This window comes from Pipistrellus kuhlii, unplaced genomic scaffold (assembly GCF_014108245.1).
Source record: "Pipistrellus kuhlii isolate mPipKuh1 unplaced genomic scaffold, mPipKuh1.p scaffold_m20_p_1, whole genome shotgun sequence".
In the NCBI taxonomy this organism is placed as follows: Eukaryota; Metazoa; Chordata; class Mammalia; order Chiroptera; family Vespertilionidae; genus Pipistrellus; species Pipistrellus kuhlii.
This window is the reverse complement of record NW_023425404.1, coordinates 40,322,122-40,340,628: the sequence shown is the minus strand read 5'-3', so window position 1 is coordinate 40,340,628 and position 18,507 is coordinate 40,322,122. Positions and strand designations below refer to the sequence as shown.

General features: G+C 35.6%; 1 protein-coding gene across 9 annotated transcripts in view; it reads left to right on the top strand.

Moving 5' to 3' along the window:
* Positions 1 to 18,507, top strand: part of TCF12 (transcription factor 12) — a 307,685-nt gene that overhangs the window by 231,234 nt on the left and 57,944 nt on the right. Inside the window, exon 1 of one of the 9 annotated variants that reach the window (XM_036440915.2) lies at positions 13,100 to 13,282. The exons of 7 other annotated variants lie outside the window; for them this stretch is intronic. In XM_036440915.2, coding sequence (XP_036296808.1) covers positions 13,214 to 13,282 — 69 coding nt within the window. In that variant the 5' untranslated portion in view covers positions 13,100 to 13,213. Of the gene's footprint in view, positions 1 to 13,099; positions 13,283 to 18,507 lie in introns of those variants that run through there. One more of the 9 variants, XM_036440922.2, reaches the window with a different exon arrangement.

The following is an 18,507-nucleotide window of genomic DNA, read 5'->3' as shown; positions in this document are numbered from 1 at the left end:
AGCCTATGGAAGTGGCTAGGAAGTTAGGATTACAGTGTGTCACTAGGCCTTTAAGATTAATAAGTGTGTTATTAGGCCTTTAAGACTAGAATAATCTTAGTAATTGCACAATAAACAGTATTTACTCTCAGTTCCAGCTTCAGCAGAACTTCATGAATGAACCCTTTAGTTCTTGAACATAAGTTGGAATAGGTTTTTGCTTAGCTCCAATGGCAGACAAACATAGAGGATACACAACAACTGTAGGTACTTTAGAGTTTCTTATTTCTGGTGGTTAGATAAGCTGTCCCTATCTGAAGACTACCATGATATAAAATTTCCAAAGTGGTCAATTCTTTCTCTGACCTTATAGGTCAGACTAGCAGAAAAATTTTAGTGTATAAAGGGAATGGTCCTACAATTCATTCCAAACTTATATTCAATTTGGTCAGTGAGTGAAAGATTTTCTTCATACATAAGTAAGAAGAAACAGCCACTGTTTATGCTGACAGTAACCACTGTTCAGAACAGTGCCAGAATTGTATCATTGTAGATAATAAGCTTTTAATTCATAGTTATAAGATGTTCATTTTTGTGACAAGCCAGTGATGTCTTTGATCTAATTCAAATCAAAAAGCTGAAGGAAAAGTGACCAGTGAGTCCTGTGTATCCAATTGTTTGTACTGATGTGAAGTAGTTGTAGAGTGATAATTATTATTTTCTGATCTTTTTTTTAATATATTTTATTGATTTTGTACAGAGAGGAAGGGAGAGAGATAGAGAGTTAGAAACATCGATGAGAGAGAGTCATCGATCAGCTGCCTCTTGCACACCCCCTACTGGGGATATGCCCGCAACCAAGGTACATGCCCTTGACCGGAATCGAACCCGGGTCCCTTCAGTCCCCAAGCCGACGCTCTATTCATTGAACCAAACCGGTTTCGGCCTCTGATCTCTTTTTAAAGAAAAAAGAACATACTAGCTGAATATCAGAGCTGGCTTTTAAGGTTTATTGAACTCTTCAGCTAGTTTTTCAACTTGTTGAGACTTCACAAACCAAATATAGGATAAGACCGTGTGTGTGTGTGTGTGTGTGTGTGTGTGTAAAAACTTGTATGGTTTTTAAAGTGTATGTGGTTGAATTCTGTAAATGCTTTTTAGAGTTTAAGCTAGGGGTGTCGAACTCAATCAGAGAAGGGGCCAAAATCTAAAATCCAGCCTAAATCGCGGGCCAAATGGTTTACTGAACAGTCATAAACTGTCATTGTGATGGAAACGCAAAGGAGTGCAGTGATGACAGCGCGGTGCGGGCCACATTGCAAGGCCTGGCGGGACAGATTTGGCCCGCGGGCCTTGTGTTTGACACATGTGGTTTAAGCCCATCCTCAGGATTTTCAACATCAGTAGAAATGTGAAGTTTTTGTTTTGTTTTTCCAAATGAAATTTTGGGTTATTTTTTCAAGAAAATAAGGAATAAATTATGAAAATTTAAATTTCATTACTGGGGTTGTTTTGGGGCTCCTGATTTTATTCAAAGTTAGGGAAGGCATTTACATCCTGAGTAATGTGCTGACATAAAATTTCCCATCACTGATACTCCCTTTGTTTGATTTTACTTTGAAAAGTCATTTGTTTTACTTGTATGATATCTAATTTTGAGAAGTGTAATCTATCTTATATAATAAAGAGGTGATATGCAAATTGACCCTCATGCTCTTGTGTTGCGAGATGGCCGCCCCCACGTCGTCACAGGATGGCCAGTAGGGGAGGGCAGTTGGGAAGGGACCAGCCTGCAGGGGAGAGCAGTTGGGAAGGGACCAGCCTGCAGGGGAGAGCAGTTGGGAAGGGACCAGCCTGCAGGGGAGGGCAGTTGGGAAGGGACCAGCCTGATGCAGGGGAGGGCAGTTGGGAAGGGACCAGCCTGCAGGGGAGAGCAGTTGGAAGTGACCGGGCTTACAGGGGAGGGCAGTTGGGGGGATCAGGCCATGAATAGATGTATTAGTAAATGTGTATTTGAAATAATTGGGGTTGAGTATTTAAATAATTTTACTTTAGTATAAATAGCCCTACTATAATTTTATATAAATAGCTGGGCCAGGATAAAAGAGGGTGATTGGTCCATTTTTTCATAGAACTTAAAACCAAAAGATAGCTCCTAGCAGCTTGAGAATCATTTCCAACCCAAGTATGATTGTGAAACTGATTCTGTTGAAAAATGTGGCATGTTTCTCTCTAAACAAAACTTAAAAGAATCTTCACCTTCTGACTAGAAAATTCACTTTTTCTTTATAAATTTAAGTGAATACTTATGGTTGCTATTTAGTTCCCTTTTTAGCTTTATATGATGGCTAGTATTTTTAAAAATTAACTTAATAATTAAGTAATAAAACTGAAGTTTCCTGATGTGCTTAATAATCTTTTTAACTATAAAACTTGATGTTATTTGAAATCAAGTTATCAGTATCTTCTCCAACATCACCAAAGATATTTATTAATTTCAGAAAACAGTAATATAAGAATTAGAAACTTTTTACTACTATAGTTGGCCTCATTTATTAGATTTCCAGTGAGAGAAATGTAAATCCATTCCGTAAAAGTCAGTAAATATATATTATGTGTTTAGTGTGACTTAATAATTCTTTTAGGCTTTAGGGACTTAAATTGAATAAAGCAAGGGCCTTGTTCCCTGCCTTCGAGATGCTTATAGTCAAAAGATAGCATTAACCTTGGGCAAAAAGTAACTTTTAAGTAATTTTCTGTTGCATAATTGTTGCCCTATGAGCACATAGTGGAGTACCCAGGAAATGCTATTTGAATTAAATTAAAAGAATAAAAATAAGTATTATGACGCTATTATTTTATGTTATCTATAATAGGGAACATCATCTGTTAATGACTTCCTGCTTCACATTGTACTTTCAAGCTTCCTCCTTTTCTGACTGTTCAAATCATCAAAAATTAACTTGTTTTGTTTGTATAAGAAGCTGAATTATTTGTTCTATTCCCCCCTCCCTCAATTATGCAGTTAACTTCTAGTCATACATAATAATGGGAGTAACTTTGAAGGGAATTGTAAATTATAGGTAATTTGGCCACTACTTTGAAGTGCACTAGGTTGACCTAGTTGCTAACATTAAAATAACATGTAATTCTCACAGGACAGAAGAGTATGGAAAACCAGAATACAGGAAACCTTTACCTAAAGGGAAAAAAATGGTATGCTTTCATTGACAGAAAAGGGAAATCATAGTTATCTTCCCATACTGAATTTCTCATACTAAAATTATCTTCAAAATTTTGATCATTTGTCACTACCTGTTGTCCAAACCACCATTATCTGTTTCCTGAATTATGGCAACATCTACCCAACGACTCTCCCAGTTTTCTTTCAGTCTTTTTTTTTAACACAGGAAGATCCTTTTAAAATCTAAGTCATAGGGTATCATTCTTCATCTTAAAATCCTCCAGTAGTGTCTGTTATCATTGTAATCCTAAAATTCATAACATGGCTTTCAAAAACCTTCTTATTTATCTCCTGCTACCTCTCAAACTATATCTGCCACTAATTTACCCTTCTAGCTGTTCTGCCCTCTCTACTGCTCCTTAAAGATTTGCATATATTTTCTGCCAGAGCACACATCCCTTAGTAGCCACATACCTAGTTTTATCACATACTTTTCTCTTTGATGACATATTGTTTTATTCCTGGGACTCTGACCATTCTATATAAAATGGCAACAATGTTCCCCCCATCACTGCCCTTCTCCTTCCTCCTGCATTTTTCTCCATAACATATTACCATCTGATCTACACTAATAAAAGGGTAATATGCAAATGGTCAGGACGCCCTCACGTGTAATGACCCATCAGCAGGCTGCGTGCACAGCAGGTGCACGAGGGCGGGGCCTGGTGGGGGTGTCCGCACAGCGAGGCCTGAGGGTCCCACAGCTCCGTGCAGTGGGAGGCAGGACCCCTGCTCTGGCCTACTTCTTTGGGGCAATCCATCAAGGAGCCCTGGATGGGTCTTGGGGCTCCCACACTGTGACAGGGAACAGCCAATCCGGGAAACCCCCTCCCCCAAGTGCACAAATTTCGTGCACTGGACCACTAGAATACTATATAATTAGTTTATTATTTGTCTCACCCAGGAGAAATTTAAGGCAGGGATTTTATTTTGCTTATTGCTTTAGTTCCACCACCTAGTTGCATAATAGATGTCCAGTGAACGTTTGTTGAATAAATGAACAAACTCACATGATTAGCAATGCAGTCATAGTTCTTTCTTCCTGGCTCAGTTGACTCAAAGTATAAAGAGCATCCTGCATTATCTGAACTCAGTATCCTTCAGGAAGAACTACAGTATATTTGAACCAATATAGATTCTATATTATAAAACCTTTAGCATGCTTAAACTTTATAAAAGCATATTAGGGCAGGGGAAAAGCTCCAATTTTCTCATCATGAAAGTGAAAGTCTTTTCAGTGGCTAACATTACTGAAATTCTTCCCATTTGCACATTATAGTCTTACCCTCAGTTAGATATATTAGAACCAGGAAAACGTGCATTTGATTTTCCATGTGAAGTTTTATCATTTGATAGTTGTGTTCTTACAATCACATAATCTTTATTCCAGTTTCAACAGTAGTAGCACAGTCTGAACTTTTTTTACGCATCAATCATTTAAGTCTGAAATAACCAGTGTGGGACAACAGGTGTCCTCAAGATCCCATACCTATTGTTCCCTGTAAACTTTCCAACCTACATATTCATTACAGCCGCCTTTGTTTATAGTTTGCTTAACAATCTCTTTTACTGATCTACTAAATTATCCGGCCAAAAGGCACAAAGAAACACATCACAGGGCCAACTTCTGTACAGTGAGGAGCCACAGCCTACTTAATTAAGATGGGCTCCCTTTTGCCTCCTTGGCTCTTCGTTGCTTGCTAAAAGTATAAAACAGGCATCTCTGTAGAGGCTTTCATGTTTATTTGAAGGACATAGCCAAAAATACTTCATTTCTATATGATGCTATGTTAAACATACTATATATGACTTGTAGATAAAATTGCACATTAGTGAGAAACAAAAGTTGTCAAATGAATTGAACAAGAGCAAAGTTTAGTAAGAGTTGTTATTTATCTATTGTAAGATAGCAGCCTTTTCCTCTCTTTTCTCACTATTTTGTTCTAGACACTAGAAAATTCTTTTAAAAGATTTTAGTTTTAAACGAAACTATTACTAGGTAATCGAAGTATATTACTAACCCTTTATGAAAATACTTTATTTGCTAATATAAATGTTATTAGAATATGAGGCATTTGGATTCTTAGCTTAAAATTGAGAAGTTATAATTATGTTTTTGGATTCTCTATTGTATCAGCCTTTCATGTGAGGCTTTAGGCTTTTAATTATGCCACTTGCAGAGATGATTATAACATATTAGAGGCCTAGTGCACAAAATTTGTGCATGGGTAGGGTCCCTAGCCTGGCCAATGATCAGGGCCAATTGGGGCCTTCCAGCTGCTGTCCAGGGCCTTCCTTCATTCCACACCGCCCCCCTGGTGGTTAGTACACGTTATAGCTAGTGATCGAACTCCTGGTCAAACTCCCATGGAGACACTTTGCATATTAGCCTTTTAGATGCCCATTTAATGACCCACCTCCCTACCTCCCCACCTCCTCCTTCATTTGCCACCCATATGCCGCCACCGCATGGTTCCCCTGCCTCCCCACCTCCTTCTTCCATTGCTTCTTCAGTGTCTCACCACCACCACTGGTCACCTGCCATTTTCCGCATCACCCCCTAGTGATCAGCACATGTCATAGCAAGTGATCAAATTCCCAGTCTCTTGGTAGAACTCCCCGAGGGGACACTTTGCATATTAGCCTTTAGTGGCCAGATTATTATGATCTCTGAATGCATAATAGTCTGGCCACTCACTGTATATCCTATATAATAAAAGGTTAATATGCAAATTGTCCCCTCCACAAGTTCAACCAGCAGGCAGGCCGGCCAACTGCCCATGTCCCCTCCCCTGGCCAGGCTGGCCAGACCCCACCCATGCATGAATTCATGCACCAGGCCTCTAATACACACACACACACACACACACACACACACACACACACACACAGAGTGGCCAGATTATTATGCATTCAGAGATTATAAATATTTGGCCACTCAGTGTATATTGATAGTTTAAGGTTGCTGTGGACACTAGCCATGATGTATGCTAGTGAGTCACAGCCTGGGTCTTCAAAAACAGTAATCTGACAAGCTAGAAAATATTTCAGAATACCTATCAAATTGTGTAATTGATTGAAATAAAATTGCCCGTGCTGGTTAAAACAACAAGTTTCTTGTATTAGAATTATTTCAACTTCGCATGGCAATGCCTCATTTTCCTTTAATCAGAAGTTCTGAATGGAAGTTATATGTTTTTTTAAGAAGGGAAAAATACTCATTATAACTCAGTAAAAAGGAGTTTGGAAGACCAAAACCTTTCAAAATAGAAATTCAGTGTTTTGGGGTGGAGTAGATAATAAAAAGGTTTTATTGGCAGTGAGATGGCTAGGAAATCTTTGGCCTAGTTTATTTTAACGCCTATATTTTGCAGAACTGGAAACTTAGACTCAGGAAATTTCAAGACCTAGCCTAAACTCTCATGCCTCCTAAAAGGTGCAGGTGAAATCCAGATTCCTATGTCTCCTGACTGACTTCAAGTCCAGTGCTCTTTCTCATTATGACATCACAGCATTTGGAACCTGAGCAGCCTCTCTCACATTACAGAGTTCAAATGAGTGGTAGGAAGACAATACTTCTGCCCTACTGTGTAGACATGATGTAGATGTAGAACAAGTAGCTTAACAGATTCCTTTTTCAAAGTTTCCCGTCTGTTTCCCAATCTGTCTGGTATATGACACTGATTGTTAGAGTGGTATATTGCCTTCATTGGTGCAGCATATCAAACAATAGTCAAACTTTATTTTTGTTTTGCCTTGTTTAACTGACACCATCTCCTATCCCCCCCCCTGCCTAATATATCTGTCTTCAATGTGTTTTCAAAATGAAATATTTTTTGGCTTTTGTTGAGAGTGATCACCAGAAATAATTGTAAGAAACCATATTTTACCCATTGCTGGTTTGGCTCAGTGGATAGAGTGTCGGTCTGCAGACTGAAGGGTCCCGGGTTCGATTCTGGTCAAGGGCACATACCTGGATTGCGGGCTCGATCCCCACTAGGGGGTGTGCAGTAGGCAGCCAATCAATGATTCCCTCTCATCATTGATGTTTCTATCTTTCTCTCCCTCCACCTTCCTCACTGAAATCAATAAAAAGATATTTAAAAAAAAAAAAAAACACACCATACTTTAAGATAGTTGTTTACACAAATTCAGGATCTATGTGAGTTCTTCCAATACATATAACTAAAATTAACTGTGCTTTGTTATTTGATTGTTACAAATATGAAGAAGATGATAGACTTATTAATTAAAGGTATGAAGTATTTAAAAAATTACTGCCACTAACAAGAATTTTTACTGAAACAAACCATAGATTTTGGGCCAGAAATAACATGTCATGTAGCTCTTCAGATTGCAGATTCTTAGCTCTAGGCTAAGATGCAGATGTTCTTAAAAAATAATTTTAAAATAGAATAGAATATCTTGGTACTTTTTCATTTTTCATAAAGGACCTGGCTCTTTCCAGGTCAGATGAAAAAAAAAAATGGCATGGGTCAGAAAAAGAAGAAAAAAGAAAGAAAGAAAGAAAGAAAGAAAAAGACAGCTGGCACTTTTCTAAGGGAGAGCTAACTCAACCCAGAAGAAATTGTTTACCTTGTACAGATAATTTGCTAGGTAGATTTATTTGCTTACACTTTTTGTTGTTAGGTTGCCTAATGAGTCAATAGTGCAAAGCTTTACCCAGTCTTGGAAGCTCTTCAGAAGTGCTAGCTACTAAGGAATTTAAAAACCTGGGTGTCCTCTTCATTCTTTTTTTTTTTTTTTTTTCAACTTGTGCAGATACTGTTAGGCAGACCTGAGATTATAGAGCCATCTGCAGGGAAATTATCAAGTTGCAACATACTGGTTCTTTTACCATGTTATTTCAAGTGGTAAATGAGAAACGACAAACTGCGATTCCTGTGGGAAAAGAAATGGACAAGAGATGCAGGAATTAATACTGAGGGGGGAAACCCTCCCCCTTAAATATTTCAAAGAAATATGCTTTGTTACAGTTTGTGATTTAAAAAACAAAACAAAAAAAAAAACATGCAATTTGCTTTGGGTTTTACATATTTTCAGGAATTACAGTTCTCTTATTTGAAAGGAGTGTCTAATGATAGCCTTTTAGAAGTTTTATATGACCTGTCATTTCTGTTAATGTTGATGTCATAGGGATACTATTTATTTACCTCAGAAAGAGATTTGCTTTCTCCTCCAGGAGATATGGTTGTTTTACTCATCATCATTATAGTCTTGGTTGTCAAAAGGGGAGTTAAACAGGTATTCTTTTGCCCTATAAATGCAATTTAATTAGTTGATTGTTTCCATTGGTTATACAGGTAATGTATTTTCTAATTTGTTAATCATTTAGCATTTCTAAAACCCAAGTTAGACTAGAGATTTTTGAAAATAGATAGTAAATCTGATGTTCTTTGTCTTAGACAAGTGATGTTATTTGTGAACTTTAGCACGTTTTTACTCTGCTCTGAGAAGTGTATGTTTATGTGTGTGTTAATATATTGAAATAAGTTGTATACCAGTACTCAGACCAATCTGTAATATCATTCAGTATAACTCTGATTAGTGGTTTGGCTAAGATTTAGGTACTCACATATAAGGCACAATTAAAACAAATTTTTCTTCGTATCACCTGAATAAAGATCACAAAATCAGGTTTTTTATTTTTAATATTTTCATACAGTGGAAAGACAATATCTGGAAGTCTTTTTACTGATTGATTGGTATCAGCAAGATGAATGATACTGTTGAATTAGAAAGGTGCACTATATAATTTTAAGTCAATAGCATTATTTTTAAATAATATGCATTGAATGTTATTGGATTGGTTTAAGAGGGATGCATTGTTTTACTATAATTATATATTCTTAACTAGTGACCTGGCACATAAAATTTGTGCACATTAAAAGAGAATTAATTTGAGGAAGTATTTTAATATTGCTAGTTGCCCTTTCTCTGTAATAGAAGTGTCAGAGATGAAAGAAAATTAGTAAAATGTATATGAAAATCTTCCTTCTGTCAGAGTCTGGGGCACACCATGGGAACCAGTCAAGTTCCTGCCCACCCACATGCGCCTTGAAATCGTACAAGATTCAGAACCGGCCAGCCCCACCCTCATTGGGCTAGATCCAGACCTGGCCGGCCCCATCGCTGTCAAGCTCCGTCAGGTGGGGGGCACAGCCTCGCGTTCCCCGGCCCTGGCCGGGGAGGAGGCACACCTTGAGGTCCACGTCAAGCCTTAGTCACCACTTTGAGGTCCTCTGTCAAACCCCGCGTGGCCTGTTGCTGGGGTGGGGGGCACGGCCTCAGGTCTCCCGCCCTGAGGTCCCCCATAAAACCCTGCTGGATGTGAGGGAGCGGGCACGGCCTGAGGTCCCCTGTCAAGCCCCACCAGGCGGGGGCGCAGCCTCAGGTTGTGTCCCAATCAACAGAAAAAAAGGAAAAGTAAATTTTTTGCATAGGAACCTGGGATATAAACTGAAGTAGCCAGGAAGCCCCTACCCAGTAGACTTTTGAAAACATCTTTTCTTAAATCTTCAGTAAAGCTGGAAATTGCCTAGCAAAGCACTTCATGGTTTTCTCTAACCTACCGTATGTCTATACTTGATGGCTGTTTAGAATGGCAATAAACATCACATCCTGAACCACTGAAGAGGGTAAGCATATTTGAAAATCAGTGAAATCCAGTAATTCTCAAACAGAGAATCATCAGTTTGTTTAAAAAAAAAAAAAAAAAAAAAAAAAAAAAAAAAAAAAAAAAAAAAAAAAAAAAAGGTGTGTGGCTCCAAGTCTTTTTTAGTTTTCTCTGACATTTTCATGAATCATTTTGCCCTTGTATATAGTATCCCATTTGGCTATGAAACTTGGTGATTTTTTTTTTTTTTTTTTTTTAGATTTTGTACTAGGTGGTGTGACTGTTGAGTCAGATCACATAATCTTAGAATAACACAAATGGTTACTTAGAATTGTGGATGGAAACAAGTCAGGATAAAAAGTGCATGACAATTCAGAGCTCCTGCATACTGCATGTCTGTCTGAAATCAGGTTTAAAAAGTGGCCCTGGCTCCAGCTGACTCATTTTGTCAGACAAAGTCACAGGATTAACCCTTGACATGTTCCTTAAGGGAAAAAAAAAAAAAGTCAAAGATTAAACAACTGCATTGACTAGAGTAGCACTTGATCCGTCGATATGCATTTTTTCCTGTAATATGATTCTCCATAAGAGAAAAAAAATTGTGCTGCAGCTGTTATATAGATTAAATTATTTCAAAAAATATTTTTGAAGAAGAGAAGACGATTTTATCATAAAAGGTAATTCGTAACTGCGATAAAGAAAATTACTATCTATACCAACCAATTTTAGTTTCTTTTAAGTAAGGTAATTTCAAAAAGATATTTTGGAGCAACAAACTTAGAAGGCCTTACCATAATGTACAAAGTAAAATATCGGAACATTTTATTTAGATTACTACTAGTTGTTTTTTGTGTGATTTATTATTTTTGAGGAATGAGTTTAATGTCATATTTAGGTAGATCTACCTTACTACCACCACTCCTGTTTCTAGACACACTCTTAATTAGTAAACTGTGTATACCTAGTGAATGTACTATGTATTTGGAGGGAGGAATCTTAAATACACATATATGGATTTTGTATCTGTGTTTTTGAGAAGAGAAATGAAGAGTAGAAACAAAAGCTTTTAATTACTCAACTCTGTTTAGAAACTATTATATTTCACATTCAGGTTTCAGGTTTAACTGCAAACCTTACCTAATTATTTAATAAACTGCTTTAGAACAGTAAAAGATTATGTTGTTTGACTTTAATCTGAATTTCTTTTTTACTTGAATATTTGTTTACTCCTTTTAGAATATCAGCTAGCTGCCTAAAAGAGCGAATGAAAAAGTACTAAAATTTTTGTTGTGCTTTTAATAGCCAAGATTGTGTAGTTGGATTTACATTATGCTTTTGTTTTATCAGATAACATAGTACTCTCTCTTTCCTGGCTAACCCCAGAGAAATGAGCCTGACGACCGTAGGTGGAATTTTTTTTTTTTTTTTTTTTTTTAGCCTATATAAAGTTTTCTCAGTTTGGAATAATGATTGTAGGGGGGGGAATGTTAAGTATTGTCAGTGCTTTGTAGCTACCCTTCCCCCATCCTGCTTCAATTTCTATTCAAAAGTAAGGTGTGTGTTTTTAAATTAATCATTAAGAAAAAAGGAAATTTCATTTTAGATGGTTGATTTTCCTTTTTTTAAGAGTAGCTGTTCTGTTAGAAAAAGACTGTGTCTATGAAAGACTAAAATGTACTTGAATGGTTTTAAGGCATGGCATTGTTACTTGTAAATCAGAGCTTTTTACACAGCTCTCTAAGGACTGAAGTGGGTCTTTGTGGTCTCGCAGGAGGAGGAAGTTACAGACCACTCTGCAGACTGGCATTTTAATAGTCTGCTGTACAGTGATGTTCTTTTGCAGCTGCTGCTTAGTCTTTTCTATATCTGGAGAGTGTTGGGAGGTTTTATTGTTATTCCAATACCATCAGCTTTTAAAACATTGAAGTTAGCTGGCCTTATTGTCTGACTTGGTTTTATTGCTATAATTTGATCAATATGTTTCGTAAGAATGTGGGATTCCTCATAAAATATTTCTAAGTTGGAGTTCTGCTTCATCAAAAGTATCAAAAGTAATGTACCCCAATTTGCAGCCTTTGAGCTCTCTTGATTAACACAGTACTGTTAGAACCTACAAGAGAGAAGCGATACTACAAAGAAGCTTTGATAGGAGCATATCAGAGAAAAGTTGATATTCTAAAAAATTATCCATACCATTTTTTAAATAACAGAATGTTTGTGTGTGAGAAATACGGATTTGCAGATAATGTCTAAAACCTTTTGACTTCCAAATATAATGAATTTTTGAAATCTATGCGATTCGAACACTGATTATTTGTTTTTTTTAAGAAATTTAAGCATTAACATTAAAATATAAATATATAAACAATAGTTAACTTAGAAGGAGGAAAGAGTTAAAATAAACCTTTTTTAGGTTATCAGCCAGAGTGTACATTCTGTTCTACACATTGGCTTTTCACTTTTTTATAAGGGAATACAAACCTTGGGGGGTTTTTTTCTATTACTGAATTGCTTAATACATATTAGATGTTCTAGAAGAGTGCAGCCCATTATAAACTTTTAATTGGTATAATAAATGAGAAACTTAAGGAGCTTTATAACTGAAAATCTATTTTTTGGACTGAACATTTCCATGAAATATGCTCCTTACCCTTCTTTTTCAATAATACTTCTATGGGGGGTTTTTTTGGTTTTTTTTAATCATTATTTGTTCTACCTAGTTAAGAGGTACTTACATGACAGGTCCAACTCCAGGAAGTGATTTTGTACAAGGCTTAACTGCCTAGGTCCCTCTTGTTACATATGATTCCGTGTTTCCAGTTTCTGATTGCTTGATCATGTGTTTATCAAAGTTGGGAGCAGCTTTAGGCCATGCCAGGTGGTAATGCTGCTAGAGGTGTGGCAGGCCAGGTTCCCCAGCCACACGTGCTCTGATTTAATTAAAACTGAAAACAGATGAGCACATCTCTCCGTTTGCCTTTCTTTGAAATAGATAGATAATCTCACATATATGGGAAAATTAATAATTCCTTGGGATGTTTATTTCTAGGAAACTTTGCTTTTTTATTTTTAAGCATTTGTGACATGTATTTTTTTCTTATATACCATAAACTTTATCTTATCGCTATTCTCCACAATGCAGGGACTTAATAGAAATTGAAAGAGGTTGGTTACGGCATAAACCCTCCCTCTCTGCTCTGTGAGTTGGTTCAGTCCTGTTTTGCATAAGTTCCTTTTGAGTAGATCCATGTGTGGATGCATAGTCCTGAAGACTTAACTCTAGCTGTGTGGATGTATGTCTTGGAGAGAATCTCTGTGCATTAACTGCAAAGAGTAACATTTTCAAAATCAACATGTATTGTGCTTATCCTGTTCCTGGAATGGGCAGCAATTCTTTGATGTATTACTACAATGGGAAAACGGTAAGTCTTTTTTTCTTTGTTCATATAGCTTCTGACTGGCTTGTTTAATGGAAAACAGTATAGATTAACTGCTTTTTACTAAAATCTGTGAGGTTTTATTTTATAATATTCTACTATACATTTAGATTGTGTATTTCTTTTGCAAGTAGTGTCAGTAAAGTTGTGCCTTTGACAGTTACTCAATAGTTGTTGGATTTTATTTTTAAATAGTATAGAAAATAAACTTGAACTTTTGAATTATTATTTTTAATGCCTGATTTCTTTACTAGCAATGAGCTTGAAAGTACTTTTGTTTTAATGTTTAACTATGTTGTAAGCATATAATGTATATATATAAAGTACACACATATATACAGAGAAGATTCTTTAATGCTTTCTAGATAGAAGGCAAAGATGAAAGTCATATTGGATATTCATAAAAATAACAAGTATGAAGCTCTGGGAATGATTAGGGACGCAGTCAGCTAGTGAGGGCCGTATTTCCTGTTTGGAGTTTCAGGTCCAGAGCCTGACTTTACTGGGATACCATCTGTTTCCAATCAAACTAGAATTTTAACCCTGTGCAGATTCATAAAATAAATCACTATTTTTCAAAGAATGCATTTATATATTTCCCAAAAAATGTATTTCTGGTCGATTTACAGCACATGGTTAGATGTTTTAAAATAATACTTTTCTGTGTTGCTAAGTAAGGCTTTTCTATTCTTTCATTATTAGTATAAATTATTTAGTATGTTTCTGCAAAAATATCTTTAAATCAAGGATTTTGTATATTCTAAAAAGACAGTGAACTTCTCTGGAAGAGACGATAAGAGGGAGTTATCTTTGTAAGATAATTGTTAAACATTATAAAAATGTTATACTAATGAATAACAATCTTGAGTTTGTGTCAGGAATTCAGTATTTTTCTCCTCAGTCATTCCCCAAGAAAGTTTTCCCTCAGGTGTCTCATTAAATACTTACATAACTTTAGTGTTTTGGTGGTGGGGTGGGGGTTGGTTAGGAGTAGAGACTTTTTTTATGTTAATGTGTGAAATTTTAGAGGAAATTTAATCACATTTCCCAAAATAGGTATAAAAATCCAGCTACATTTGTCCCTGCCCTTCCTACCACTTGAATATTTTAAAGTAGCATACAGGATGGAGATAAAAGTAGTTTAACAGTTGTTTGTGCGAAAATAATACAATAATTGAGAAATAATAATGCAAGAATAAACTCTTTCACATACTCAACAACTGTAAACCACTTTTGCCCCATCCTCTATGTTTCTAACCAGGGCATGTGAGAATTAATGAAAAGCACTTCATTCTCTGATTGCTTCGGTAAGGCCTCTTTGAGCTCTGTTAGCATTTGGTTAACTTTTGTTAACTTTTGGGTAATATTTCTTAATAGAGTATAATCAAACCAAACTATCCATACTTAAACACATTAAAAAGTATGTGCTCACACTGCCGGTATAGGTAGAGCTTTAGAAAATGTGAGAGGTAGATTTTGATGGGATTATATAAGTGAAATTATTTGATCTGTATATATATTTCCTTGGCAACTGTCTTTCAAATGTGAAAATATTTTTCTTTTATGTTCAATTTTAAGCAAAATCGTCTGTTTGAAGGTGGTGGTGGTGGCGGTGGCGGTGGGGTGTGTGTGAGAGAGAGTGAGTTCAGTAAAATTAATTGTACGGGACCCTTGAAGAGAGACTATAACTCAAATTGAGTTTAGATTTTATTCTTTTGAGAGCACAGATCACTCTATTACAACATTTCTCTTTGTTCTACATTGGGGGAGAGGGGGAGCAACAGCTTTGATCTTATTAAGTATTTCCAGGCTCGGCGTAGATGACAGAGCTAGTATGGCAGGGAAGTGCAGCCGGAAATGGATAGCCTGCGCCTGATACAGGTCAGAGGTGACTTACGTTCCTGGAAAACGCGTAAAGAGATGATACATCTATTGTCTTAGTCTCCTAAGTATCATAAGGCCCTGTGGTCTTACATGTATTTTCGTGTATACATTTTATGTTTACGACCTCTATCTAGCTTTTTATTATTATTCTCTTACAATTCTTCAATAAGAAAATCATGTGGTATGCAATTACATTATCCTATACTATGTAAATTCTTCAATCTTAGTATATATTAGGAAATGTCTACTTACCAATGCTTCATAGTAAAAACTAGCACTTTAAGTTAATATTTCTGGACCTGAAATACACTTCCTTATTTGAGTCATGGAATGTTTATATAATTCTCATAGTAAACAGGTTAAATTTAAGCTCACTGTTTGATACCATTTTATCAATTTGTTTTAAGATAATAGGGCAGATTAATATTTTGAAATGCTAATAAATTCACATTGATTTTATTTTTATGATTTCATTATGGGTATTGTGTGAGAGCAAGAAATCCTAAGTGATACTGGCCTTAAACAAAATGCCCCTCCCCCTCCGTTTTTTTGTTTTGTCTTTATTTTTAAATTTTCAAGTTGATTCTGTATATTTTTATGATATTTGGGGTATTTTAATTAGACTGACAGACTGTATGGAAAAAATCAGAGAAGAGTCTTTTCATATTTTATTATTTAAGATTATGTGGCCTTATTGTATTGTTGGAACATAACAGGCTTGGGCACCTATATGCAGAAAAGAAAAGACAAAAATATTAACCCTATTTTCCCACTGTTTGAAAAATGAAGGGGTTAATGTTCTGAATCATACATAGCTATAGGTAGCTACATTCTGTATCATACTGTAAGATATTAATATGTGTTTATGATAGAGGATTTAAAATTAATTGAATATTATTATTTTTTTGAGATTTAAATAATAACAAAAAGTAAAAAATAGCAAGGAATAATGGGTTGCTGAATTCCTTATATATAAGAGTTGGCCTGCATTCAGTTTTCTCATTGATATGACTAAATTGTGTCCTTTATGCAGAAAACTAGAAAGTCTTAGGGGTAAAGGAAGGAAAGTTTTGGGAGGAGAAGATTCCTCCTGTTTTCTTCACATTGAGGATTCTGGAATTTCTGTCTTTCTCTCATCTGATCTGTCTCCATTTTCTAGGCCTTGAACTGAAGATGCTGCAAAGTATTCCAGGTATAAAAATTGCAGCAAGTACAGACATGATGCTCTTCCAATTGTATCAGAGGATTATTTTAATCTTATTAGAGACAACATAGAGACCCAAGTTTTAAAACTGAAGCTTAAAGATACATTTTGAATATTGAGCTTCTTTGTATAGAATCTGGGAAAGAAGAGGCAGGAACCAACATGATTATAAGGGCTACTCTGTCAGGAACTATGCTAGGGGCTTCATGTTTACCTCATTTAATTTTTGCACTTATTCTATCATTTATCTTTTTCTAGTAAGGAAAATGAGGTTCAGGGAAGTGAAGTAACCTGCTCAAGCCCCACCCAGTTAGTAATTGCTTAAGCAGAACTGAACCCAGGTCTCTCTCCCAAGAGCAGGTTTTCTCTTTTACATCCTCCAAGAGCAAGCAACTAGTCTTCCTAGCAAAGGGCCTAACTTCACTATTCTTACTTCCATTTATATCAAAACACACCACAATGAAAAGAAAACGTAACAGAAAAACACTGGGCTGTTCCAATTAATTAATTAATTAATTTTGATCAGGCTAGCAATTTTCTGAATGCTAATTGGTGGTGGTCAGTCAATCATATTTTTATTTCTGTTTAAGATAAATAACTTAAAACTATCCTAAATATGTTTAAAAACTCAGGTTTCCTCTTCTAATAGAATCGGTAGTACTAGAAACTGGTTTAGCATAGTTTTAGCACCTTTCAGCCCACATAATTTGTATTTCATAAGAAGTAGGGTCTTATGAACTAAAATTGAGTTATAAATATTTCTAAGACTTATTTTTCAAATAAACATTTTCAGTTAATAAAAGCACAGAAACCCCTTTGAGAGTGTATAGAACTACATTTCTGTTTTGTTGGAGCTTTGCTGCTAATTAACAAGGGAAAGAAAACACAATTCAAATTTCCAGGCAGTTTGTGGGCTCAGTAGAGTTAAATCTAATGTATATGATGAGGAAAATATGAAGTCATTTAATAATTCTCTAAAGGTGGAATACTAAAGACATTGAATGACAAGGACTTCTTAAATCTTACTCGATTGTTTTTCCCTTTACCAAAAATATCTGAGACTGTATTCCTAATATGAATCCAAGCTCTTTTTTTTTTTCCTGATTCAAGTGAGCACAAATATCAGTGAGTTAAAACTATAGGCGCTGCCAAGAGAGTATGTTATCACTGATCAACTTTATTAATGTTAGAAAGAAGTTTATGTCCCTTTTGACTAGTTAATAAACATGTTAAAGAAAGGGATCAGGTGATGTATTGTTGGATCTAAATTTCTTTAAAATGCAGGTAACTAAGAAGTGACACTCATTGATTTGTTCAAATACTCTATTATCTTAGCATACAAATTTCTCAAACCCAATCTCTTAAAAATTTCACAGTTTATCTCTTAGGAAAATTTTGTGGTTATTATAGAAATGTCAGCAGTTACAACAAAGAGCTAATGAAATATGCCCAGTGCTGTTAAGTTATAAAAATGTGCTTGATTTATCTAAGAAGTTTTTCTCACAATTGAAAACCAGTAATATTCAATTACGCTTGTTAGACAGAGGAAGTAGCAGTTTTAAGAGGTTGTATACCAAAACTGAACTATTTTTTCTTTCTGTTATTAGCAAGGACATTTTACTTCACCATAAACATGTCTCCAGAAATTCTTGAAAAAAGATACTGCTCCTCTTATTTATGAAATTATTGAAAATATAAACATACCTTTTTATAAATTACCATTACTTTAGCAGGCTAATTAGGTGAAAAGGAATCTTCCATGGAGATGGTTTGTAGGTCCCTGAGTTAATCCTTGTGCTTTAGACATGTTGCTTTATAATACCTTTTGGTTTCAGTTCTTGTGGTATTTAGTACTGGAACTATCCAAATATTTTCTCCCTAAGTTTGCAATCACCATAAAATCTATTGTCGTAGATTGGGCTCTATGACAAAACTTGTTTATGTAATATTAAAGTACTAAAAGCATTAAGATATTTATCAAATCTGTCATTTTTGTATTAGATATGGGGGAATCCTTTAATTAGACTGCTGTTTCATAGACTTAATTAAATGTTTTAATTACTTTTTCTTTGGGGTCATGTTTTAATTTTGATTAGAGAAAGAACAAGGAAAGTGGGAAGAC